General features: G+C 41.1%; 3 protein-coding genes across 3 annotated transcripts; 1 reads left to right on the top strand and 2 right to left on the bottom strand.

Annotated features, from left to right (window-relative positions):
- Positions 1-563: 563 nt before the first annotated feature.
- LOC122657023 (glycosyltransferase family 92 protein RCOM_0530710-like) lies at positions 564-2,629 on the bottom strand. Its single transcript, XM_043851760.1, has 3 exons — positions 2,596-2,629; positions 1,512-2,558; positions 564-1,469 (listed from the first exon to the last, which is right to left on the bottom strand). The coding sequence occupies exons 2-3, from the start codon at positions 2,524-2,526 to the stop codon at positions 586-588; spliced, it is 1,899 nt and encodes a 632-aa protein (XP_043707695.1). The 5' UTR covers positions 2,527-2,558; positions 2,596-2,629; the 3' UTR covers positions 564-585.
- Positions 2,630-7,678: 5,049 nt separating this feature from the next.
- On the top strand, positions 7,679-10,054 carry LOC122653703. Its single transcript, XM_043847637.1, has 3 exons — positions 7,679-7,872; positions 8,466-9,011; positions 9,096-10,054. The coding sequence occupies exons 1-3, from the start codon at positions 7,782-7,784 to the stop codon at positions 9,986-9,988; spliced, it is 1,530 nt and encodes a 509-aa protein (XP_043703572.1). The 5' UTR covers positions 7,679-7,781; the 3' UTR covers positions 9,989-10,054.
- Positions 10,055-19,201: 9,147 nt separating this feature from the next.
- Positions 19,202-22,274, bottom strand: LOC122653845 (TORTIFOLIA1-like protein 4). Its single transcript, XM_043847795.1, has 4 exons — positions 21,405-22,274; positions 21,185-21,300; positions 20,508-20,991; positions 19,202-19,611 (listed from the first exon to the last, which is right to left on the bottom strand). The coding sequence occupies exons 1-4, from the start codon at positions 22,221-22,223 to the stop codon at positions 19,216-19,218; spliced, it is 1,815 nt and encodes a 604-aa protein (XP_043703730.1). The 5' UTR covers positions 22,224-22,274; the 3' UTR covers positions 19,202-19,215.
- Positions 22,275-27,202: the final 4,928 nt, after the last annotated feature.

The following is a 27,202-nucleotide window of genomic DNA, read 5'->3' as shown; positions in this document are numbered from 1 at the left end:
CCATGATGTAGCATCAACTCATGGATTTTTTTTTTTTATTATTAAATCTTATGATGTAATCTGATCTACTGTTATTTGTTCCGACTTTTGAGTCGATGAGATAAGCTGGGAAGGCATGGGGTGTAGCTTGCGATATTTTTTTGTAGGTTTGTTTACAGATACTGATTCAATTATATTTCAAATTTGCTGTGATTTGTGAAAACCCGAAATGCGGCTTTTGAAGATTCGTTCTTTTTCATTTAGGTACTCTGAACTGATTAGATGTTTCCGTTGATATTTGAAGTCTTCCTGTGGTTAGGTATATGTTTCTGTTCCCAGGGAAATTCACATAAACTGAAAGAACAAGAGTAATTTTAAATGAGTCAACAAGTATGTGAAAAAAATTATCTTGTGATGTCCTCACTAAATTACAAAAAAATGTGAAACCCTATAATTATCTATGGCTTCTCTGAATTCCATGTCAGGCAAAACAAAAAAGCAGGACAAAAGGTGAGAAGATGGGAAGAAAAAAAAAAGAATGGGTGTGGTTGTACAAGTGATTCGTTTACATAGACCATGGCAAGATGCAGCACCATGAGTGTTTTGTTACTGAAGGGAGCTCTCCCAGGGCAGAACCCCAGTTGCAGGATCAGCCAAGTTGGCTACGACGAAGTCCCTTAAGCGAGTATCCCATACTTCACAGAACTGGAGTGGCCAATTGGGTGGCTCAATGGCCTCAGTCCCAAGCCCAGGCACCCTGTCCTTGGATCCCTCATTCTGTTTCTCTTGCCAATCAACGACATAGGTGGCTGCCCTTCTGGAGAACTTGGCTCTGAACGCTTCCCACACCTGGTACTTGTAGTGGTTTATAACAGCTGTGCTTTGGGGCAGGTTTAGGTATCTGTACCCTTTTTTAAGCCGGAAATGGTGAACTACATTGAGTAAGGTATCGGCTATAGCATTGAGGCGCACAATGGACTTGTGCCTCTCAGGGCTCCGAAGCCGGCATGTGTAGCTCACCATCACTCCCTGCGAAGGAGGTGTGCTTAGCCCTGACGGTCCAAAGCTGTAGCAGGCTGTCCTGATCTCACCGATTATTGCTGAAGAAGAGAAATTTGCAGCGAGGGATTTGAGGGAATCTCGACCTGGATGCCCTAACTTACGGATCATTCTGCGTGAAGAGGGTACACGGAAGTAGAAGAACTCATCAACATCCATGAATCCCACCCAATTGCATTCGGTCTTTGCCATGAGAGTGCAGTGCGAGAAACCAGCTTCCTGGGTCTTGAGCCAAGGCCAGACGTGCCTGCTGACATTGTAGTTCTCTTGATTGAGTTCATCGATCACTTGCTTGATGTTGTCGTCGCTGTTGTTGTCATAGATGAACCAGCGCTCAACCCCGAGCCAGGCATGGTAGATGATCCATTCCTGGAGGGAGGCAGCTTGGTTCCATATCATGGTGCACATACAGAGCTCATATTTCTTCTGCTCACCTTTGTCTTCCTCTCTATCTTGAGCAGTGGTAGTGGTAGTGGTGGTGGTGGTGGAATTGAAGAAGATCTTAGCGACGGACGGTAGAGGAATATGAAGGGGAGGAGTTCTAACTCGGTCCAACGCTCCCAATGAAGCTGCACCGATGGTGACTCGGATCCCATGAGCTCTAACTATTTTGTTTTGAATGCTAACAGGGAGCGAGCATCGGACAACTTCCTGTGCTGCAGAAAGGGCCTCACTGGTGAAAGTGTACCTAGAATTCCTCTGCCTATTCCCCCAACCGAAGTGACAGATGAATTGGGTTGGATCTGTGGCTCTATCAGGGCGAAGATTCAATCCCTTGACGAACACCACTGCCGTGTCTCCATCCAAAGCTGCACTATATACCAGACTCTCCCACGAATGAACCGGCTGATCAATTCCAATTCCTACCAACGCAGCTTCTTCTTCTTCTTCTTTTCCCAGGTTGTGCTGCTCTCTAATCCGATGTCTCTGGAGAAAAACCGAAGAGGAGTAATTAGCAGGCGGAGTGGGACAGCGGGCAATTGATCTGGAACCATCGAATTCGTCCACAGATAGGATGGGAAGTGTGATGCGGTGGCTCTCCTCTACTATCTCATTCGAATTGTTACTGTTACTGATTTTATAGACACAATCCAATTTTCTGGCACGGTGGATACGCTGTAGAGATTTCCTGTTGGAGTTGGAGAGGAACAGCAACACATGGTCCGGGAACAAGACTCGATCCTCAACCTTCAACGGCAAAAACCCAGTATCATCATCATCATCATCATCACTGTCATCGGCAGAATGTAGGAGGATAGAATTCGTGGCTGTAGATGATGAAGTGGACAGTAAAGGCAAGCGTGAGACGATGAGAACAGGGTGGAAGGCTGATGATCCGATGGTAGAGAAGCCGTCAAGGAGGAGGAAGACAAAGCAGCAGAAGCAGAGGATGAGAGGCCAGATGGAATAGTAGTGAGAGAGTAAGGAGGAGAACGAGGGTCTGAAGAAGCGCTTTCGCTTGCGGCGCTGCTGCTTAGTAGTATCCATGCTTCTCTGCCCAAAACAGTACTTGGTACTGGTTACCCAGATCGATAGCAAGTTGGTGCTACTCCTGGCGGCGATGATGCCATGTGAACGTGTAGATCTCTGCAAACGACGGGGGTTCGGTGGGGAGAGGCCTGCAGGAGTTAAAGAAGAGAGATGGAAGAGGGGATGGTACAGTAACAGTAGCAGAGACAATAATGAATGAAACGAAATCTGGAAAAGGGTAGGAGAAGAAACGGCTACCGTCCTTGTCCTTTGCTCAAGTGAAATTGAAAAGAGTCCACTAATCTTCCTTCATCTACTCACTACTACTGTAAGTAATTTATTCTTTTTGACCCAAATTGCCCAATGGCAATATAGCAAGGATATAGGAGACTGGGAGTAGGGCATATTATATTAAAAATTACCTTCCCCAGTCCTTCCTTACTACAATAATTACATATTATACGAGCAGACCTCCCTTTTTTTGTTCTTTCCCCTTTTTCTCTTTTCGTTTTTCCTTTTGCCATTAAGAAGTGTCGGTGACTGGGTGTGAGAGTGTGAGTCCAAGGGACCGTAGTCTGTAGGACCGGCATACGCTGAGCTGTTGTTGCCTTTGAGGACTTGAGGGGAAAGAGGGATACAGTAAAACCAATAGAAAGAATAAGAAGTTTACTAATAAAACAAGCAGAACGTTGGTTAAAACCATTAATTTCTGGCTTTTCTCCCACAACAGCTCACGGCGTATGTGACTGATTGTCTTGTCATCAACGTGTCTGAAGCTTATTGATTTGGCCCAGTACCGCCTTCTTTTCTTATTTTTCCGTTTTTCTTTATCTAAATCAAAAAATGAATACATTTGGGGGAGACGGCGTTGAAAGTTGGTATAGTAAAATGTTACTTCAAGGGGTGCTGTTCTCTGTACCGCAACGTAGGTTGCACTCAGGTTCATGGGGTGGGTGTAATGATCATCTTGTTCCCTACATAGACTGTCTTTATGCCTCGACGTAACCTGCACTGCAGCACAGAGAACCTTCTCCCTTTACTTGATATACACTACTACTAGTAGTACTACAATTAGCAGCAATTATCATTATAAGAATCTGCAATGATTTTCATGAGCACCTCATTTCTTACCTCTCTCTGTCTCTCAAAAACAAATTAAGTAAACAAAACCTGAATACAGTTGGAACTGAATGATGAAAACCTAAAATAGGGTTGATTAACATCGGGCCCCAACGTAAATGTCAAATTCAATTACTCTAATCAATTTGTGAGAAGGTTTTATGAGCCATAGCCGGGTTTTTTCATACTATCTATTCAAGCTATGAGGTGATGGGAGAAACCATGTCCAAGAGGCCTGAACCTGAAATAGAGAAATCATTTCAGCTGCTGATACTGATATGATACCGATACGTAAAGGATTGTATTAAGTCTGAATTGGTCAAAACTAGTGTTAGAAAAAATGCAATTAGAACTCCATTCCCAATTTTTAGCGTTTTAAACATGTTTTGCGGTACACTTCTCGGATGAATGAAAAAAAAAACACATACTTTTTCCATTTGCATTTTTAACATTGTTTGTGTTTGATTAAAACTAAAATACGGCACGCGTATCGTATTTAAGTTCAGCAAAAATGACTTCATTGAGAAATGAGGTTCCTGATTCAAAATGGATTACATGCCAACGTCAATTCTTAATAATACTAAATGAGGTCTCCAATTCAAAATTAAGTACAACTGTAATAGCATTATTTTAATAAATTTATTTAAGTCATAAGATAACAAGAAAAAAAATTTCCTAAAGCAGAGTTCATGTGTATAGAGTATTTACAGATAAGGGAGTATAAGACTTATTTCATGTGATGAATGTCTTAAAACATGGGTCGGCGTTCTCTGTGGGGGTGCATGGCCCCTCTGTGTGTGCATTGGCATCATGGGGGGTGAGATTTTCACCTTCCATGTGGAGCGGGATGGGCATTTCGCCCCCTTGTATCTAGACGTGGACTACTCCAACACAGATTACTTTTTTCCTTAAAGTATAACTATATCGAATCAATTATTTACGTTAAAACAATTTCTCTATGCAAAAACTATAACCCTTTTCATTTCATGTTTATCGATTATTATTTATTTATTTTTTTCTTGAAACTTATAATGGATTGTGGAATATATATGCATTAATGTTGGATGTTATTGTTGTTATGAACACTTTATATGAGTATACTATCATGTTTTTTTAATCTACACGTTTAAAATGTGTATCATCCATTATCTTTTTCTTTGTCATTCTTTGTTTTTTTGACCTTTTGTTAGAATACCGTTCGGAGTTTTACATTATTTAAAATCCATACCATCCATTTCTATTTTTTGTCATTCCCATTTTTGCTAACTATAGTCGTAACTGCAAAGAAAAATACTTTTTTAACTGATGCCACCAAGACATATGCCAATACATATCTAAAACGGTGAATGGTAATGTACTCTTCGCAGTCGGCTTAGAGAACATTTTCCTTTAAAGTAAACCTAATCAATCCTAGGTTCTCACTTCTCAGTCCTTTCCTACAGAATCTAGATCCAATTAAACCCAAAAGGTCACGAGGTACCCAATTAATTTATACTCATAAACTATTTTATTATGCTAACCTACGAATAATGGAAGGAAGAATGACCCGGATCATTAGCTGCTCCATTTCCCTGGCTGATCCATCCTATGATCCTTTTTGAGCAAGTAGTAGAATCGGAAAATAGAAGGCTGCCAGGCTGCTTAGTGCTGCGCCGAGACAAGACACAATGATGATAATTCATCTGGGTTTGTGAGTTATTGAAAAAATTGTAGTATCCAAAATTTTTTATTCAACTCAAGTAGTAGATAGTAAGATTAAAGTTTAAGAAATTCTTCAAATTGAATAATATTACATAATTCCAATTTTGAAAGAATATAATTTGCATCCTCTTGAAGAATGTCATCACTGGCTTCTTCGATAAATTTTTTTTTAAAGAAATTCTGTAAATTTTTTAAGAATATCTTATAAGCTTTTAAAGTTTGCAAGTAAAGAAACTTTCTAGGATTTATCTACTGTATCTACCCATCTAATTGTTAAGCTGGTGTTGGATGATATCTCTCATCTCTCCTCTTATTTTCAAACATTTTTTTTCTTTACAATTCATTTCTAGGGAATTCAACAATGTGGTTGATTCTTTAACTGAGAAGGTCACGTCATTGACGTGTACAACAATATAACCATTTCCACTCTGTGGTTGATGGATCTTTGTAATCCAACTTCAATGTATTCTTACGTTAATGAATAAATTATGCCTTACCCAAAACAAAAATTGCAAACCAAACTGATTGAATACCAGGGAGATCGATCAAATCCTTAGCCTGTTAAAGTCAACAATAGTAGGGAAAATATAAAACTAATATAATAGTAAAAACAAAGAATAAAATTGAAATAATTAGAATGTTACACCAAAAAAAAAATGTGACTTGGAATTATACTTAGCAAATTAGAATTTGGGAAATATTAGACAGAGAATTATTCAGAATTATTCTAAAGGAGGAGGGGGAATTGGGCTGATTTTATGAGGAAGAAAATTGACCTAGAATCATCTTATGGTAAGGCATGATGATTCTACCTCAAAAATAGTCTTTTTTTTTTTTATGGAAAAGAAAATATTTATATCTCAAAGAGAGCAGAAAGTATGAACATCATGCTAAAAAAGGGAACATAGAGGTTCTATTAGTAATAGAAAAGAGAGCTAAAGAGTGTAGGGTTCGAAACCAAAGATTGTTTTTATGCCTGATATTTACACTTGAAAAGTTGGAAGTTAGTTTGGCAAGCTCAAGATAGGAGGGGAGAAGATTCAAGGGAATACACATGTCTCCTTAGGGATTCAAAAGGCCATTTAGATCACGATTATTTATCTAGATTTCTTTGAGATGGATTTTATCCTTCAAAGCATGTTTCCACCCTTGCAAGATTCCAAAAAGCTCAACCTTCATTTCGTCGATCGAATAAGAAAATCCTATAGATGTTCTGTCCATCAAGCAAAAAGCAATATGCCCATCCTATTAGTTCTCAAAAATAGTCCTTGTGCAAAGAAGGAAAGAGGCATGGAGTTTCTTCTACACATTTATTCGAGAGAGAGGAGAGGGCATGGGGTGGGAGTTGAGAACGAGGAGGAGAGGGATGGTAGGGGATTGACGAGCAGAGATGGAGGGTGGGTGTCAGAGTTGCAGCGCATGAGATGGGGTGGGTGCGTAAAGAGAGAAAGAGAGGGGGGGGGGGGGAGAGCTAAGGATGTCAACGGACATTTGAAAATCTGTATTCGATCGAATTCGTATCCGTTTAGAAGAATCCAAATCTATCCGAAAACTATTTAGGTACAAATATGATAATCCTCTTATCCAACTAATTATTATTCGATTCATTTAACAATCCATCGATAACAAAATATTTGAAATATATGTATCCATAACCTACAAGAGGAAGAATCAAATCGTCCTAATTTTGAAAAAGCACCCTTTGACACCTAAACCAATTAAACGGATTACTCAGACGCCACAAGATTCAGATCTTCTACAGTCCAGCTGTCCAAGCGGTCATAACAGTGCAAACCATGTGAGATGTGTATTTACCACCTTACCCCTACCCAAGCAAGAGTAGGACGATCATTGTGCATGCGCTGCTATGGCTACTCGGGCAACTACGCCGTAGAGGATATGTTTCCGACGCCACAACCATATTGACAGCCTATTATTGCAGACCGACTGAAGCCCTCTCGCGGCGGCCATCAACATTGACTTTTGTTAGTCGCAGTCTCAACTCTAAACTGGCTATTATTCGTTTTTCTTTTCCCTTAATTCCGAGGCAGCCTTTATTGACCTTGAGACAGATCGCAAATCAGCCAATGGTTCATGTTCACAAGCAACCCGAATCGGTCGCTTCGATTGCATTTGGCTTTGAAGCAAAAAAAAAATCACCAACAAAATAAGCCATTCTCAGAACCCATATTTTGTTCCCCCTTTCCCGCGGTGGAGCGACTAGGTGGTAGGGAAGGAAATGGAAATTCTTCCACAAATGAATGGAATCTCTCCAAGCAAATTACGAGAACAAGTGCCCCCCGAAGCTTCCACTTCAAATCCCCTCTAACCCCTCCTCCCTACACTACCTCCATCATCTCTGAACATTCCCTGTACTTGCAATCGGCATGAATGAATGAACAAGACGTGTCTGCCATGGTTTCGGCCCTCGTTCATGTCCTCTTCACCCCCCAATGATCAGTCTAGCTCATCAGCTTCAAGGAAACCCAATAACAACATCACCACAGTCTCACGACCCATCTCATCAGCCTATGCAGGATCAAGGTATCTTTACTTCACGTGTTCTTCTTCCTCCTCCATCAAACTACTGAACTTACAATCCTTGTTAACTTAAACTAAAGATTGGTTTGGTTTTGGTAAGAAATTAGGTCTCTTTTGTCATGTTTTCTATCAATCGGCAGTATCCCATCACAAGAGTGCTGCTATAGAATGACTGATTGACCTTCAGTTCTGCTTACTGTCCTATGTGAAATTCTTGTATGAACTCCTAATGGATCGAAATCTCTTTGTAAAGATAAGAATTGAGTTTGAATTCACCGTGTACCAATGTGATATCAGGTGTTTGTATTTATATTGTATGTGACCTATACAAAAACGAATTTGAAAATCAATAGGAAGTTACACTTTGAGTTTATCTACACTACTCTTCACAGTTTCTACAGGAGAGATAATAGAGAGAGGATAAACCTCTTAGAGACGTGCTTGGAACAGGTCATCATCCCATGTTGCCGTTGCTATTTTTCAAACTGCAATTCAAACTTGAATTTGAATCTCTCTTCATCTAAGAAAATGGACTATAAGAACAATGATATATGATGCCCATGTGTGTATGTATTCTGAAACTGTGAATTGTGAAGGGAATAATATGAGGAGGCGGCATTATAGAGGAGTAAGGCAAAGGCCATGGGGTAAGTGGGCTGCAGAGATACGTGACCCAAAGATGGCAAGTCGAGTGTGGCTTGGCACATTTGACATCGCAGAGGATGCAGCCATGGCTTATGACAAGGCGGCTCTCAGGTTCAAAGGGACCAAGGCTAAGCTTAATTTCCCTGAACGAGTACGGAAAATTCAAGGGCGGATTGAGTTGGGCTACTTCATGGGTGCTCGTCATGGTGAACGAGTTCTAACTCCTCCTCCTCCTCCTCCTCCTCGTGACCCAGAGCCTGAAACAGAGCCAGAGATGGATGCAAAATTACAGGATGGTGGAGACGAACCTGTGGCTGAAGGGGTAGGTGATGATACTTCACAGTCCCCTTCGCCTATTGTGGAATCGCCGGAGACGATTGCTGAGATTCGGAATTTCAATCATCAAGCTGGGTCTTCGCAATTGACGAATGACTCTGCTAATTGGATGCCACCGCCAAAGAAGCTGAGGCATGCCGATCCTAGCGAGCCCAGAGAAGGTAAAGTTTCTATCAGACTATATTTTTTCATTTCTTAACTTCTAATTATGTTCTGACATCTTCTGCATATTATAGAAATTCTAGAAACTAGAGGGAGATCTCCGGTGGTGAAGGAGGAGAACACAGAAAAAAACCAGCTATCTCCAGACCCGGTGTTGGGTAGGCTTTTCCCTCAAGATACTCCTGAGGAATATCCGGAGGAGCCTGAAATTCTTCAAGTGGTGAAATGGCACAAACAGGTGATGCCTCCAGCACCCCAAGCGCCGGAAGTTGAAAGTGAGGGGACATGGGACTATACACTGAAAAGCTTCATTGATCCCTTTGAAGGAGAGAAATTCAAGGTGATTTATGTCAATAGGTGCGTGCAGGATTTTGTCTTTCCCTCTTGTTACGAGACGGAGGCACGGCAACTCATGGACCGTTTTAAGCGAGAGCTCGCCTCATGCACGGTGAACACTGTTACCATTCGTTCAGGTCTCTTTATCAATTTATGTCGAATTCTCCATTCTATGAGAGACAGGACGTATGGATCTCTGTCAGAAAGGGAAGCCCGTGGCTGGGTATCATCGTTGAGAGAGGGAGAGGACCTGGGAGTAGAGCTTCCCGCACTAAGGGCATTGGTGGGGAAGGCCTGGCTGCGGTGTTTAGCACGAGATGTGGCAGAGAAAAAGAAATCAGAGACAGTGTCTTTGTTGGCAAGAGCAGAGACCCACAAAGAGAAGGCACAGAGCTTCCTTAACTTGATTGGAGTAATGAAGGCGAAGGCACGATGGCATCAAGAAGAAGCGGGTCGCCTTACTGATGAAGCCCGTTTTGTAAAGTATAGGAAAATCCCACCTTACCTAGTGGACACCCTCTCCTGTTACTTAAAAGAATGGGAGGTCACTAAGGGTCAAAGGATGATCTCTGATCTGTTCTCTGAAGGTGGGAGTTGTTCGTCACCTGGGCCATCTGCGGCACATCCTGCAGCACCCTGAGGTTCTCCCTTTTTCTTTCCTTTGTATGAGGCGCCTATGGGCACTAATTGAACATTTACAAAGCAATGAAATAAAGCCAATGCCCATTGATGGAGTCATGGAGTGTGGTTCTGTCCAATTGACTCTAAACAATAGTGGCCACTCTCTTAAGCTTCTCCGATAATGTAATGAGAGGAAGTCTCTTTGAGAACAAAAGGGGCCACAGCACTAGTCTTCCCAACATGCCAAGCATTACCTTGAAATTGCTTGCGCCAACCCTCCACCCCTTTAAAAGGTTCCCTTCCAAACACAAGTCTTGCATTTACAGTTAGAGGCTGCCTCAAGGATTCCCCCTCTACTCACTTGGTGTCATATAATTCCCAACAACTTTCTCCAAAAGTGGTTTCTTTCGTCCATTGAAGTACCACAGCATTTCTTCGAGACACTGACTCAGTTCATAGCATGAAGTGGACTGGTTTCAAACTCTAATCTCTTGTAGGACACAGACTTCTTACAAGATGAAGCTTCATCTTCTCATCCACAGCATCACAAAGAAAGCTCCTTATTAGTTTTTTTTTTCTTCTTTAAGTGTTGTTGAGACAGAAAGGGGAGATGGACAGGGAAGCACATAGCAAAGAATCATCTCACCCACTCAGACTGCAGATTGAAGTCATCCAGCATAGACCTTCCTTATGTTCAAATTGCTCTTCAGCTTCAAAATTTACTTGAGCAGGAATGCATCTCAACTACTCCAAATTGTATATTTTTCTATCCATTAGTGCTAAATCACATTGAAGGTTCTTACTACTTACATCTTGCTTTTATTTGAATGATGTTCAATTCAAAACAGGTGCATCTCCAGTACCTCAATTGTTGATGCATTCATTTTTAATGATCACTGTATCTTCTGTGAACTGTAAATAAAATGTTTTACTTCCCCCCCCCCCCACCCAAAAAAAAATAAATAAAAAAATAAAAAATTGCAAATAAAATGTTCTTCGACTCTCATCTAGGCTTTAGAGCCTTAAACCAATCACCCCCCCCCACCTTCTATTAATTTTAGTTCCTTGAATAACTTCACTAAATGCCTTGGCTACCAGTAAGAAGGGCCTATCCATTGCCACGGGGGGATTTTATTAAAGAGGTCTGCTAGGTATGTGCCCACTTGCTTACCACTATAGTAAGTTGGATCTTTCTCTCTCTCTTTTTTTTTTTTTGGGGGGGGGGGGGGGGTGGTTTGAGGGGTGTTGAATTATACTGATCTGCCTCAATCAGATGTCCTACTAAAACCTGTCCATGGACATCCTACCCTATTTATTTTGTCAGTAGCAGTAATTCTTGAGAACAAATGGAGTTATAAAAAGAAATGAAACGCAATAAAAGGAAAAAAATTGCAAAGGAGGAAGATTGGTTCATCTTGAAACGACAGAAAATAAAAAGTTTATTGGAGCTATGAAGAATCAAATCACTTTATGAACTTCTTAATCTTTCTTCTTTCCCAGAGCCTGAATACCGTAACTTGGGACTTGACCTTAAGAACAGTAGCACTTGATGAGGGAAAAACTTAGTCAATGGAGAAGAGCAAAAGATTTGATTCAGAAGCCAAAATAAACTCAAGTAAGAGTAAAGAAATACATTTGGAGAACCTGAAAAAAAGGATGCAACAATTTAAGTAATATATGTTCAATCTAGTGAGACCTTAACTTTGTGTATCTAGGTAGAAGTGTTATTTTAAATAACACATTTGAATGAGGTATATGTACTTGAAAGCAACAATAAGAACTTCCTGTGATTCACATTAAAACCCTGCTAGACAAACACTAAAATGAACAATTATATCACAAAATTCAGAATTTGCTATTCAATCACCCGGTGGTTATTTCAACTGTTAACAGAAGAAGTAACTCAAGGCCACTCTTCAGTCTTCCCCCCTCCTCCCGCAACCCCCCTTCTCTCAGGATCACAGATTGTGCTTTGCAATGTTCTGTTTCAGTAAACCTCTGAATTTGACTTCGAGTCACTATGAATATGTGCCAGTGGATGGATTCACAATAAATCCACCATCATCCCAGAGCCCAATTGCGGCTAGTGATTGGAAAGGAGGTATTGGTATTTTAATTAGAGATCGTATGGGTCAGGCTCGTAGTGCAATAACTGAAACCTTACGTTTTAAACTCCATTTTGGTGGGTGAAGCGATGTCTGTGGTATGTTAGAAACAATTTCAGAGTGTAGACCGGTAAAGAACCCAGTTCTTATATCATAGGAGTGAACAAAAATGTGCCTTTAGTTGTTTAGACAGTGGAATCCCTTCATTTTGGGGTTCGGGGGAGGGTCATAGTGTTACCCCTGTTTTTGGCGAGAGCCTGTTTTCAGACTCAAACTCGTGACCATTTGCTCACAAATGGAGCAACCTTACTCTTGCACCAAGGCCTGCCATCATCTAGCCACTTGTTTTTTAAATGTAATTTCTAGATTTTTTTTTCAAGTGAGATCAACACTGCAGCTAACTCCTAGTTAGAAATGTGTTGTCAATACCAAGTAAGATAGTTTAGCCAAATTTTATTCCGTGATTGATTGAATCTTGTAATCGGCCATATTAAAATTTTGGGTAAATTACTTGTACACTCCCTATATTATGGCTTGATTGCTTAACGCCCTCAAAATTTGAAATTATTACTTAAAGCCCCCTGCATTTTAAAATTTCTTACAGTTAACCTCTGTCCGTCAGTTAGACATTATTTAATGATGATGTCATGGGTTAGAAAAATCTTAAATGCCCAAATTACCTTTAAGAAAAGTGAATTGACCCATTACCCTTTCACTAAAACACTTTCATCGTTGAATAATTCTCCTCTCTCTCTCTCTCTCTATTGTTGTGGCAATTTGCAGAAGCAGGAGAAGAACGAAGCAAACACTACGACCGCCCATCACTTGCAGGTTGCTTGAAAGGAGACAAATTTCTTTCCTTCTCTGTTTTCCCCTCTGACATGCTCGAAAACCTTAAAACGACCAACTCTGGTTCCATCCCCATTCATGATAGGTAAGGCAATCCAGATTCCAGAGAAACTTGGAGTAATACAGAGGCAATCTGGATTCCAGAGAAGGTCAAACTCAGAACTTATAAGCTTGACAGTGTCCAAAGTTCCAAACCAAAGTGGTCACAGTTCTCATGAGAAGTTGAAGATGAGGTAACTGTTATTATCTGAAAAAATTTCAGGAACTTTCATTCGTTACAACTCTGCTGCAATCTATCATCTCTGGGCTCGTCTAGATGTCTCCTGGTTATGGTTTTGTTTGGAAATCAGAAAACCGCATCAAGCAATCTAGCTTGAGTAATATTGAATTCGATCAAGATTTGTAATCTTTGCTTCAAATCCCACTCTCTGTCCTCTCTATTCATCCTTTTCATCTTCATTATCGGCATCAACATCAATCATCTTTTAGTGAACTAAACGGAAGTCTTCAACCTCTTCAAACATGCCATAACATGAGGCAAAACTCTACCTTTTCATCCAAGCCCATTTGATCACTTCTGGTCTTTTCCAAGATCCATTTGCTGCTAGCTGTGTTTTGAAATTCTTCGCATATTCAGGGGATATCGATTTACACTATCTTGATTTGACTGATACATGCTATTTTAGCATTGTTATCAAGGCCTATTCCTGAGTCGTTGGTTCGGGTGACACAAGCTTTAACATTGGGGATTTTGCGAGCTAATCCCTCTAATAGTAGCAACAGAGATGAAGCACAGACAACTTCTGGCTTAACTGATCGGCTTAAACCATGTTCTTTATAAGGGTAAAATGGGCTTTTCAATTCAACCGCAGAATAACAACCCCCACCCTCGAAGCAAATCACGAGAAGTCGAGAGACTGGAGAGTTAGTGCCCCCAAAGTATCGACTTCAAAATCCCTTGTCACCCCCCTACCTGCGCCTACCTACACTCGCTCCATCATCTTTTAACATTTCCTGTAATTGCAATTGGAAGGATGAGTGAACATGGTTTTGGCTGTTTACCCAAAAAAAAAATAATAATACGTGGTTTTGGCCCTCCCGGATTTCATCGGCAACCCCCGCCGATGATCAGTCTGCCTCATCAGGTTCAAGGAAACCCAATAACAACAGCAGCACCAGAGTCTCACGACCCGTCTCATCAGCCTATGCAGGATCAAGGTATCTTTACTTCTTACTTCTACATTTCGCGCTACTAACCTTAGGTTATTTATACCCATTTTATCTTCTTCTTCTTCTTCTACCTCTGTTGTATTTCTGTTCTATTGGTTTTGGTTTGTTTGGTTTCCTCCTCCATCAAGTTACACAGCCATATTGGTTTGGTAAGAATTTTTTTTTTTTTTTTTTGGATTGGATGGTTTGGTAAGAAACTAGGTCCCTTTTGTCATGTTTCCATTAACCATTGCCGGCTTACTACCCCTTGCCCTAATCCCTTCTGTTCATATTTTATTCAGATTTAAGCTCTACATTTCTCACTGCTAGAATGGGTGATCTACCTTCAGTTCTGCTCACTGTTCTATATCAAATTCTTGTATGAACTCGTAATGGATCAACATCTCTTTATCTTAGAAAATGGACTAAAGAACAAGTATATATGATGCCAATGTGTGTATTTGTTTTGAAACTGTGCATTGTGAAGGGAACACGAGAGGGAGAAATTACAGGGGAGTCAGGCAAAAGCAGGGTAAGTGGGTAGCAGAGATAAGTGAAATTAATAGACGAAAGAGAGGAAAAAAGTGGCTTGGCACATTTGACAACGCCGAGGATGCAGCCATGGCTTATGACAAGGCGCTTCTCAGCTACTACGGAACCAAGGCCAAGCTTAATTTCCCTGAGCCAGTTCAAGCTCCTCTTCGTGATCAAGAGCCAGAGATGGATGCAAAAATACAGGGTGGAGAAGCTCCTGTGGCTGAAAAGGTAGGTGATGATGCACATGAAGTTGAGGCACCCTTAGAGTCAAACGGCCACGATGCTGGGGGAGTACCAAATGCAGAGCCGAGTGCTGCAAGCTTCAATCGCCCGGGAGATGAGGAATCCACTAAAGTGGCCAGTCCACAACCTGGGGGAATGGATGAGCCACCTGGACATGGTAGACTACTCACGCTTATCTTTACTTTCACATGTAATGAAGTTGGGGATGACTATAGCATATCTACATTATTGTAGTAACTCTTTCACTCTTGAATTCTTGATTTTATAGATGCCCTGCAGTCCATTTTGCCTATTATTGAATCGCCTGAGATATTGACTGGGATTTGGTCATACGTTTGTCAAGCTGGGTCTTCGCAATCGATAAATGACTCTGCTAATCGGATGCCGCCGACGAAGAAGCTGAGGCATGCCGATCCTAGCAAGCACAGAGAAGGTAAAGTTCTGTCAGACTATATCTCTCATTTCTCAACTTCAATTATGTGCTGACATCTTCTGCATGTCATAGAAGTTTTAGAAACTAGAGGGAGATCTCCAGTGATGAAGGAGGAGAACAGAGAAAAAGATCATCCATCTCCAATGACTCCTAGAGTTAGACCCTCGCTGCCCACTGGGATAACTAGTCACTCGCCACCAAGCATTGGAAATGCTCAAGGGGGGAATCAAGATCAAGTCTTGGGTACGATTTCCCCTCAAGGTGCTCCTGAAGGACCTCCAGAAGAGCCTGACATTCATCGAGTGATGCTCTGGAATAAACAGGTGATACCTCCACCACCCCAGGTGCCTGAAGTAGAAAGCGAGGGGACATGGGACTATACACTGGAAAGCTTCACTGATCCCTTAGAAGGAGAGAAATTCAAGGTGATTTATGTAAATAGGCATGTGCCGGGTTTTGTCTTCCCTTCATGTTACCAGACAGAGGCGTGCCAACTCATGGACCATTTTAGGCGAGAACTTGCCTCATGTATGGTGAACTCTGCTAGTATTCGATCAGGTCTCTTTATCGATTTATGTCGTATTCTCCATTCTATGCGAGACAAGACATATGGTTCGCTGTCAGAAAGGGAAGCCCGGGGCTGGGTATCATCTTTGAGAGAGGGAGAGGACCTGGGAGTAGAGCTTCCCGCACTGAGGGCATTGGTAGGGAAGGCCTGGCTGAAGTGTTTAGCACGGGATGTTGCAGAGAAAAAGAAATCAGAGACAGTGTCTTTGTTGGCAAGAGCAGAGGCCCACAAAGAGGAGGCACAGAGCTTCCTTAACTTGATTGGAGTAATGAAGGCGAAGGCACGATGGCATCTAGAAGAAGCCGACCGCCTTGCTGATGAAGCCCGTTTTGTGAAGTATAGGAAAATCCCACCGTACCTAATGGATACCCTCTCCTGTTACTTAAAAGAATGGGAAGCCACTAAGGGTCAAAAGATGATCTCTGATCTGTTCTCTGAAGCTGGGAGTTGTTCGGCACCTGGGCCATCTGTGGCACATCCTGCATCTCCTTGAGGTTCTCCCTTTTTCTTCCCTTTGTATGAGGTGCCCATGGGTACTAATCGTAAATTTTCAGCAATAGAAATATCTTCTCAAATTGATGCATCATCAATACATTATAAACATTTACATTTACGAGCAATGCTGCTTAAGTTATTGTCCATTGATGGGGTCATGGAGTATGGTTCCATCCAATTGACTCAAATGATGGTAGCCACTCTTTTGAGCTTCTCAGTTCATGTAATATGAGGTTAAGGAAGTCTCTTTTAGAATAAAAAGTGCCAAAGCACTAGTCTTCCCAACATGGCAAACATTACCTTGAAATTGCTAGCACCAACCCTCCACCCCTTTAAAAGGTTCCCTTCCAAACACAAGTCCTGCATTTACAGTTAGAGTCTGCCTCAAGGATTCCCCCTCTGCTCAAGGATTCCCCCTCTGCTCACTTGGTGTCATATATATTCCCAGCAGCTTTCTCCAAAAGTGGTTTCTTTCATCCCTTGAAGTACCACCGCACTTCCCCAAGACATTCAATTCATCGCATGAAGTGGACTGGTTTCAAACTGTACTCTCTTGTAGGATACAGACTTCTTACAAGATGAAGCTTCATCTTCTCATCCACAACATCACAAAGAAAGCTCCTTTATTAGCTTTTTTTCTTTTAGTGTTGTTGAGACAGAAAGGGGAGATGGACAGGGATGCGCATAGCAAAGAATCATCTCACCCACTTAGACTGCAGATTGAAATCATCCTGCATAGACCTTGTGTTCAAATTGCTCTTCAGCTTTAAAATTGACTTAAGCAAGAATGCATCTCAACTACCACAATTGTATATTTTTCAATCCATTAGTGCTAAATTGCATTGAAGTTTCTTACTGCCTGCATCTTGCTTTTATTTGAATGATGTTCAATTCAAAACAGGTGCATCTCCAGTACCTCAATTGTTGATGCATTCATTTTTAATGACCACTGTCCACAGTATCTTCTGTTAACTGCAAATAAAATGTGCTTTGACTCTCATCCAGACTTTAGAGCCTTAAGCCAATCTCCCCCACCTTCTATTAATTTTAATTCCTTGAATAAGTTCACTACAGACCTTAGCTACAAGTAAGAAGGGCCTATCCATTGCCACGGGGAATTTTAAAGAGGACTGCTAGGTATGTGCCTACTTGCTTACCACTATAGTGAGTAGGATCTTTCTCTCTTTTTTTTTTTTGCTTGCGCAAATCCGGTCTTAGCACTAGGATCTATTTTAGTAGTTATCTTTTATTTTGGGTAGGGAGATAAGATTGTGTTTCCGGTATCTTTGTTAGTTAGTTTCCATATAGTTAGGATTTTATTTTCTTTAAATTGGGCTGTAATTCACGATATTGATTATTGAAGATGAAGAATAGAATGAATTGAAGAGTTTTGTACGTGTGCACTCCCTCCCCCCCCCCCCCCACCCTCTCCTTCTTGTCCTTCTACGGTTCTTTCCCCCCCCCTCCCCCTTCTTATGCTATTTCTTCTTTCTCCCCTGCTAATCTGGTATCTGCAGCGCTCCCCTCTTCTCCTTCCCGGTCCCCCATCATGCTAAGACCGGATTTGCGCAAAAGAAAACTAAAAATCTAAACTGTCCTGTGGGCCCCACATACAGCTGTAGAAGCAATCCAAGTCTGGAGGATCTTCCGCAATCCACAGGAAAATAAGGCTGATCAAATACATCTCCAAGGGACTGGCCCATCTCGGTTGAGATTGCTAAGAGGGTCAACCCGGTTCAGCATTTGTCTTGCATCAGGAGTGTTTGCAACTCAGATGATAGGAACGGGTGATCTCATCTACACAGCAAAACCCTTACGGTCAATGCAGAGAACACTCAAAGGTAATCCTTTGGTCTACTATTGTTTATGGGTATCACAGTTTAGCTTTACACAAGAAGTGATCAATCCATTTCCTTTGATAGTTCCTTTGAGAATTTAAGGAAGACTAAAGAAATCTTATTTTTCTCTATTTGTATGAAAAGAACACGAGGAGAAGGCACATTCTCACAAATTTAGTTATTTTTTTATTTTGAGTTGGCTAGCCAGTTGGTCATTCCAATGCATATTTTTCAAAGTTGAGCTGCTCCAATTCACTATTTACAAGTGGCTTGAAAGAGAACTTGGGGAAGAGCTGTGGTTGCATATGTGAGAAGCAATGGGTTCAGAACCCGCTTCTCCATGGCTATTTCATATTATTTCTGAGCCAGCAAAGAAAAGCAAGTTGAAAGACGCGATTGGAAAACAAAAGTGTTAAGAAGTTGAGGAGAATGGAACTGGAAAGCCAATTTGGTAGCTAGTTTCTATAATGATTTATTTAATATTATAGCATGCTTGTTTTCCTATCATAGAGCTTGCTTCTATTTGCTTTTGTATTGGATGTTTGTTTTGTAATACGTTGTGCTTGAAACCTATGTCAGAAAAGGATGAATTTACATAGACAAATCCTGAAGTTTATTAAAAATATCAACATATTACAGTTTATATATAGTACTTTATTTACATTGTGAAGTTCAAGGATTAATCAAATTCAAACACAAAAACCACATCCACTGACTGTACATCTGGCTGGGCAAGATAGACAATTATTGAGCTATATGGACTTGAAGGCAACAACAGCTTCCAGTGATTTACATTTAAAATCTGCTAGCTGAACACTAAAATAAAAATTATTCACAAAATTCAGAATTTGCTATTCAATCACCAGGTGATTATTTCAACCAGTCACAGAAGTAACATCAAGCCACTCTCGCTCCCCCTCCTCCCTTCCCCCTCTCTGGATCACAGATTGTGCTTTTCAATGTTCTATTTCAGTAAACCTCTGAATTTGACCACGAGTCACTATGAATATGTGCCAGTGGATTCACAATAAATTCACCACTACCACCTTGGAGCCCGAATCTCCGGCTATCCATCTTCAATGTTTCAGAAATGTTATCCTTATCACCCATTTTCTGAATTGCTGCTAGTGATCCCCCAGCAGAAGATAATCTTGAGCTTGGGTACCGACCTTCTGTTCTCCAGATTTTTGAGCTCAGGAATTCCACACCAGGTAACTTACAGCACATGTTCCCTGCTAATTCAGTGCCTGATATCCTAGCTGTTGACATGGACAAGTCATAGGAAATTTCATCTAGAGCCAACTCTAGACCATGCACACGGGTCTCCAGAGAATGCATCCCATCCTGTGAGCTCCCAATGAATTTCTGAATTCAAGAAGAGAACAGGAGAGTAGAGTCACCAGACAATTCCTTACAATTAAAGAGCATAAACTTTAACTGTATTCTTAAAACATTATCATAAATGCAATTACTAACCATCTTAGGATGTGGTCCAGATCTGGAGGATGTGTTATGCGACTAAATTTTTGCGCACACTGAAGTTTTCTGAGGCAAGTTGGAAGTGAAGATGAAAGTTGTAAACACTGTCTGATGATCAAGGGGTGATATACTGACATACGAGGATTTTTTTAATTTTTGGAAGGTTTGGGTGGAGGGGGGGGGGGGGACATCGATGGTTCTGCTTTATGAATGCTTTGATCTTTGCATATTCATGGCAAAAAATGTAATGAAGGCCATCAGAGGTAGTGCAGAAGTTAGATAAATTGAACCAGTCGTAGTGTAGTGGAAAAGAAGAGACTGCAAATGAGGGAATACAGAAGAAGTCCATGCTGCAATAAGATTATAATTTACTGAAGTGATATGGCACGGGATAATTTGAGTCTAATATATAAATGAGAAGATAAAGAGCTAGTCCTTGACTTGCAAGCTGTAATAAAGTTTTATTGGAGGAAAAAAATTCTGGGGTTGAATGGAGCTGAAGAAAATGCAAAAAGGGCTGGGTGTCCTATGCATCTGCTTAGCACGGTCATGGATATTTTGTCGTAAGCCTAACTACCAGTGCCACAAATCATGGAATTGGAATCTCTGGAATAGTAAAATTATTTTCTTGAATAATTGATCAAGAATATTAATTGAGCAATACTAATCAACATATAGAAGTTAACAGAATTGTGGACACATATAAAGTAGATCATAAAATGCAATTCATGAGAACAAAGAACTGCAGGTGAAGATAAACAAATCAAGCTCCAGAAGCATACCTGCAGAAGATCTAACAGACTGGATTGCTGATTCTCAATCTGAACCAGTTGCTTGCAGATCAAGGACAGGTTCTCACTGTCTTCGTGGTTTCCAGTAACATTGCTAACTACACCAGTCGAATCAGAACTCTCCCCATAAAATGGAACATCATGGTTCCATAATGCACTATCTACCCCTGATTCTAGACCTTCTCCATCTGTCTGCTTTATATCATCATCGCGTAAAACTGTAAGAGAGGAAGCATGAGGTACAGAAACCTCAACTTCCCGATCAGGGGACTGCTTGTGGTCTAGCTTACGTAACAGGACTGGGCTTGATTTCCTGTCATTACTCTTTGGAGGGCTTCTTTTCCTAGCAGTAGTCACAGATGAACTAACCAATGGAGGTAACCTGCTTGTTTGGATTGTTTTCTTCCTCATTTGGGGGGTTTCAAAACCTAGACTACCAGAGCTTCTGGGACTCGGTGGGAGGCGTCCGTCTTTGATTTCTGCCAATTTCATATTACCCAAAAAAAAAATCAACAATGGATGTCAGAGTTCGACAGATCTTATAAGGAAAATAAGAATAACATAGTAAATGCTAAAAATGCGATGGAGCAAACCAAAACCGGTGACTCTTTGAAGAAATTAGCTTTTGACTATGGAAAATTTGAAGAAGCCAAGCATGAATTAGAACTCCGTTACCTCTCGAAGAAGGTATCGTCTGGGATGACTGTGAGACCTCGTCAGAAAGGCCAGGAACGATCTTCCAGGCTTCCAACATCTGGTTCATGCTTTCCCTAACTATCTTCACCTATATAGCATTTGAGAAATCCAATAAGGTTGAATTAGATAGAATTCGTAGAAAGACCACGAACAAAAATCATATTGCATCGGAAACTGAAACCTTCTGCTGACCTTATCGAACCTACGAACTTCGAAGGATGCCATGCACGAGGTTTTAAATTCAGATAACTGATCTTTCTCCACAATAGCAAGCTTAACGAACGCCTCAGCGGCAGCTTTCCTCGCTACCCAATCTTCGCAACTGAGGAACTCAACCATGGAAGGAATCAAATTGGTCAACACTTTTCGACTCGAGGCACTGCCGACCCCAACAATGATTCCAATGAGCGACAATAGTGCGGGTTTCGCCTTAAAGCATTCGGACTTGAGTAACTTCAGCAGCTTGGGCAAGAGCTTCTGCAATTGCGAGGGATCCAGATCAGGCGAAGCGTCGATGGCCGCGGCGAGACAAAGTGCGGAACCAATCTGAGCGTTGTAGTCTTGTTCAAGCAGAAGAGCCTCAGTTAAGGGCTTCAAGAATACAGAGAAGGGAGGCTTAGTGATCTGAGAAGCCATTGCCGTGACAGAGTCGACACAAGCCTGTCGGACGGCGGAATCTGAGTCTCTTAGGCGGCGAACGATGTTGGCGAGCATTTTAGAGAGAAAAGGAGAGAGAGCATCGCCATGAGTCTCCGATAGGAAACCGAGTAGTCGGACGCATTGTTTCCGCACGAGAGTCGTCTCAGAGGAATCGATATCGTAAATGCAATTGAGGAAAGAAGCGAAAGAATCGAGGCTGAGGTTACGGGCGATCGATTCGAGCTCAGAGGTGGCAACGGCGCGAGTGTCTCTGTCGGAGAGCTTGTTGAGGTTGGTGATGATTCGTTGCTTGAAATCACGAGTCGAACCATTCTGTTGAGGACTCGAAGATGATCTCTTTGGGACCGCCATTGTCGCCGGTAATTATGGAAAACGGTGGCGCCACCGGTTCAGTGTTCGTTTTCAGTCCATCGACTCCATCCAGGCTCTGATCCCGCCACGCTTTTATTTTCAAAAAAACAAAACTATGCTTGAGACTTGGAAAGGGTGGGTGGTAGAAACTATACTATACATAAATTTTATGATAGGAGAGGGTCATCTTTAAAGTTAGGTTAAGATCAAAGAAATATGAACCATCTGATGGAAATGAGACCCACAAAATATGTTTTCATGAGCTACCAACCGACCTGCCTACCTAACTGTAGGACCACACATGTACTACAACTTAGTTTCCTCCAAGAGATTACGGTGAACTTTCATGGTTCTTAGCAACTTTAGTAAGGAAGAAGACTAAAAACTTGGCACCATGGTTTGAGGAATTGGTATCGCATTAGTTGATTTGTAGCGGTATCGGTCACGATTATAGTGCACAGTATCGAATTGGATATCGATCATCTTCAAAATCGATACGATATCAATGCGGTATCAGCGTGGATTAGCCATATCAGACAAATTTACCCCTAGTTTCATTAAAAATGAGTGTTCTTGACTATTTTACCCCTTGTCTGTACCGTTCCATCGATATAGTATCGGCCAGGTATCGGTATCGATCACTTTCAAAACCGTGTAGTATTGGGCGATCTGATACCGATATCTCAAACCATGGTATCGGCGGAGATTGATATCTTTATCTGACCGATCCTGTATCAATGGATCGGCCGTTATTGGGTTTAAAAACCCGAAATTAAGATCTAGTTTAGGAGGAATCGGACCCAAATTGGACCAAATTTCTTTTTAAATCCCTAATCAGTACCGTCAGATGATAAGGGGAAGGATACTCTCAAATTCCAATAGGGAATTTGTTAATGGGACAAGAATCCTATCATCTTATGGTCACATCCCCGGCCAATAGATTATTCCCACTCAATGGGTGAAAGAAAACTTTCCCAAAGGATCTGTGCAGCACTGTGCCCGGGTTGCATGTGCAGCACCGGACACAACGAGGTGTGAAAAGAGTATCTCACCTTTGCTCGGGCAGGGGTAAGGCGGTCTCTTCACGTCTCATTGTGCTTGGCATTGCACGTGCAGCCTGGGCAAGGTGCTGCACAGGAGCCGAGTCCGAAAACTTTTGCCTTAAATTTATTAGATAATTGCTCTATGGTCCTCGAAAAACCTTATACAATGTGCATGGGGTAGATTAGGGGTGTCAAATGTTGACAGGCACCGACAGTTCCAATCAAAATTGACCAGTTAAAGCTAGGGATGTAAACGGATCAGATTCGGCTCGGATAGTGCTATATCCGCATCTGCATCCGATTAGCTTTCGAACGGATTCGGATAGTGCTAAACGGATACGGACACGGATGCGGATCAGATATTTTATCCGCTTACATGTAAATATAGCTTTTTGGATAGTTATAGCCTATCCGTATCCGTATCCGTTTAACTTTCGGACGGATTCGAATAGTGCTAAATGGATATGGACACGGATACGAAAACGGATTTTGACTATTCATTTACACCCCTAGTTAACGCCCAATTAGTAAATGGCCCAGTGTCGAGCCTAGACCGATTATTATTCAGTCATTCTCGGAGTTTGATTATAACCCGACAAGCATCAGACCAGTACTATTTTCTCTGTAATCAGAGAGGCAGATTAGGAGGAGTGGACAAAGATGTTAGTTGAACGAGAAGCAGAGACACTTTAATAATTCTACATGGAAGCAGGTGGGCAATCATGGGCCGGTTTTTGGCTTCATCTCTGAATCTAAATGAACCATATTTTTTATTTTAGATGACAATGTGGCACTAAATAATGATCTTAGGGACCATAATTACATACTTAAACCACCAGAAATTTGCTTAACACTTAATTAGGCTAAGCAATATTAAGGGCAATAAAGGCTCAGACACTGGTGAACAGTTCCTAGGAGGATTTACTAGTAAGTCACAAGCAGACTTCCACCCTAGCCTCTTAAGGTAAAGAAAGAACATCACCTCATAGAACATACTTTAAGCAACATTATGAAGCTTCTTCATCAGCTTAGGGGTGGGACCTGTAGCTGTGGTTGGGTTTGAAATGGAGATATGAACTATAAAGATAGGAACTTAAATCCTTTTTAAAGGGGGGAAAACAAACCATGAGCTTTTTTTCCATATATACTTTCTTGGAATTCATCTCCAATAATATAGGGAGAAAAAAAAAAAAAAAAGAAGGGATTTTTATCACCTGCGGTTCACTAAAAAAAGGGAGCAAAATGACCATTCCACCCCTGATTGAACACTCTGCCCGGGTGGGGTCCATCCCCCCTCTTATTAGAGGCATTAAGGGAACTGTACCGGTCAGGGAATCGCAGGAGATATTTTCCGAAAAAAAGGAGGTTACCTAAGCCTACTTCATGAATATATGGCCAAGCCTAGCCCAACAGGGCCATTTAACCGGGGTCTGGGCTTAATCAAGGTTGCTCCCTAGTTGGTCTATGCTATTAAAAGCCTCAGAAAGGCCGAACTAGTTATGGGCCAAGACTTACATTAGATCATGTCATGTCAAATGAATCCATTTTGAGAAAGGATTAATAAAAACATAAACCTGGTTAAGAAAGATATAAATATGTTTAATAAAAATTAATTTTTGTGTGTACTGACTGAACTAGACCCGCACTTAGAATACCCTAGAGACTCAAAAGGAAGCGATTTCTCTCTTGGCTTAGCACTATGGGTACCAATTTTTCCAAGTGGTGAGTGGATTAATGTTAATCCACTAAAGCTCCATTGTTCATAGTAATTGAGACCAAGGTGGAATATGATGGTACTTTGGTCAAACACATACACCAAGTTGGATTCGTGTTATAAATTCAAAGATTTCATAAGCTATTAAATTCGTTTCTTTTGATGCCTTAAGGAATGTAGATTGTGATGGATAACCCTAATAGTGACTATTGAGGATGTAATACTTTCATGGAATCAATCATAGAAGGGTAGCAAAGTCATTGCATATGAGAGCTAGTATACCTTGTTATGGCGGCTCAGAGAACCTTTTCCCTATTTGTTAGACTTTATTTCAGAGGTCGATATAATTGGCTGGAAAAAAAAACCTAAATTTAATTTCATGGAATCAAATTCATTAGAAGCTCTAAGCAACGATAGAGAGTGCGGATGAATGATGTCGTCTATTAGTCATCCAATCCTGCAGCCAAAGAAATGTTAAAATCTTGAGTCTCATCCTCAAAAGTCAGTCATTAAGGAAAGGGTGCCCAAGTATCTATTAATCCATCTACATCCCATTTCATATCCGATGTAGAACTATTCTTTTTTACCTTATGCGTGGATATCCCAACAAAAAATAAAATCTTAAAAAGTATTATTGAAAATACCAAAAGCTAAGAAGGTATTTGTGAACCCAAAACAGAAAAGTAATCAAAAACTTTTCTCTCGCGGGTTGAGTGGGCATGTTAAGTGGGTGGGGGGGGGGGTCTCTCAATTGGATAGTTCTGGTTAGCCGTCACATTCTGAATCGTATTCTGAACCGTTCTTTATATATTTTGTCTTGTTTCAGAGTGACGTAGGAGGGAGGTCCATATAAGTCCTACTGCGGTTCCATTTTGGCCGGCCGGGTGACCGGTGATGGGCCATGTTTTCTCACCAGACAAGTAAACAAGAAGTGTAAGTCTTGGTCTGGTCTTGTCTGGGTGAGTCAACTCGCACTTTTGGTTTTATCTTCAAGTACTGCTGAACCCACTTAGTAAGTTAATATATCTAATACCCATCCCATCGTGTCCATGCAACCAACGCATCATCGACTTGTCTTCTTCTCTTTGATTGTAACTTTGGTGTTTCGATTACCCACTTTCTTCAATCACTCTTTTCTTTACTCCTCATTGCTAGGTTGCAAATGCCTTTAACTTTATGGGAGAATATTCTTTGCGCCGTAGTGCAGGCTGCGCCGTGGCACATGAGCTTGCCACTCAGGGGGATAGGGTGGTCATTGCGCTCACCCCCCATGTGTCTGGGCATAGCCTGTGCTACGACATAGAGAACAACGCCCCTTTTATATAAAGAGACTATCTGAATGACACTTTTCTCTCTTTAGGCCATTCTAGAGAATTAAACATTTTGGAAAAAAATAAGGTCGTGTTGGGATTTTAAACCCTATCCATGTTAATGCCCTTGTGTGCACTCACATTGGCCCTCGCGTTAGTGCAAGAGCCACACAACCACACATCAATCTCTTGCCCAAAAGTTTTTTATTATACCATAAAAACACTCCACCATTATATATCTCCCAATATGACTTCATTTGCTTGTGTCTAGTGTTTTCTTGATAGAGACAATATACATTAAACCCTAAAAATTCTAATATTTACATATTTATAATTTTACTTATGTACATGTAATAGGCCTAAAACCTAACCAAACATATACAAGCTCAATAATGAGCTTGTATAGTATGTTCGGAATCTCCTTTAAACACATGTTAGGAATCAACAATACCGCAGAATAACAATAGCAAAAGAAAACAAAAAGAAATCACACACCTATTGGGCTACATCATTACATCTACGACAAAGTGATAAACCAAAGCTTTCACTATTCTAATAAAGAAATTACAACGAAACCTTAATTCCTCGAAAAGTACAAAACTGCTCCCAATAACGATGTCTCCAAAAATTCGAAAAATTGTAGATTAAGGAAGGGTGAGTTGGGAATCTCCTTTGGTCAGTAACTCGGATCTTCAACTCATGACATAGCGTGTTCATAGTGTGCTCTTGTCATCGATCCACTGCTTAAGCATGTATCGTATAGTAGAGCATTAATGCATCCCCTTTTGGTAACAGGTTTTCAAAGTATGATAGTTTAATCTGAGTCTTCTGACTGTTAATGATGTAGAGTACGTTTGGCTGGCAAGCAAGAATATGTGAGAAAATAAATTCCACTACTGCAAAAGGATGATA

This window comes from Telopea speciosissima, chromosome 3 (assembly GCF_018873765.1).
Source record: "Telopea speciosissima isolate NSW1024214 ecotype Mountain lineage chromosome 3, Tspe_v1, whole genome shotgun sequence".
In the NCBI taxonomy this organism is placed as follows: Eukaryota; Viridiplantae; Streptophyta; class Magnoliopsida; order Proteales; family Proteaceae; genus Telopea; species Telopea speciosissima.
The sequence above is the reverse complement of the archived record's forward strand: the minus strand, read 5'-3'. Positions and strand labels throughout refer to the sequence as shown.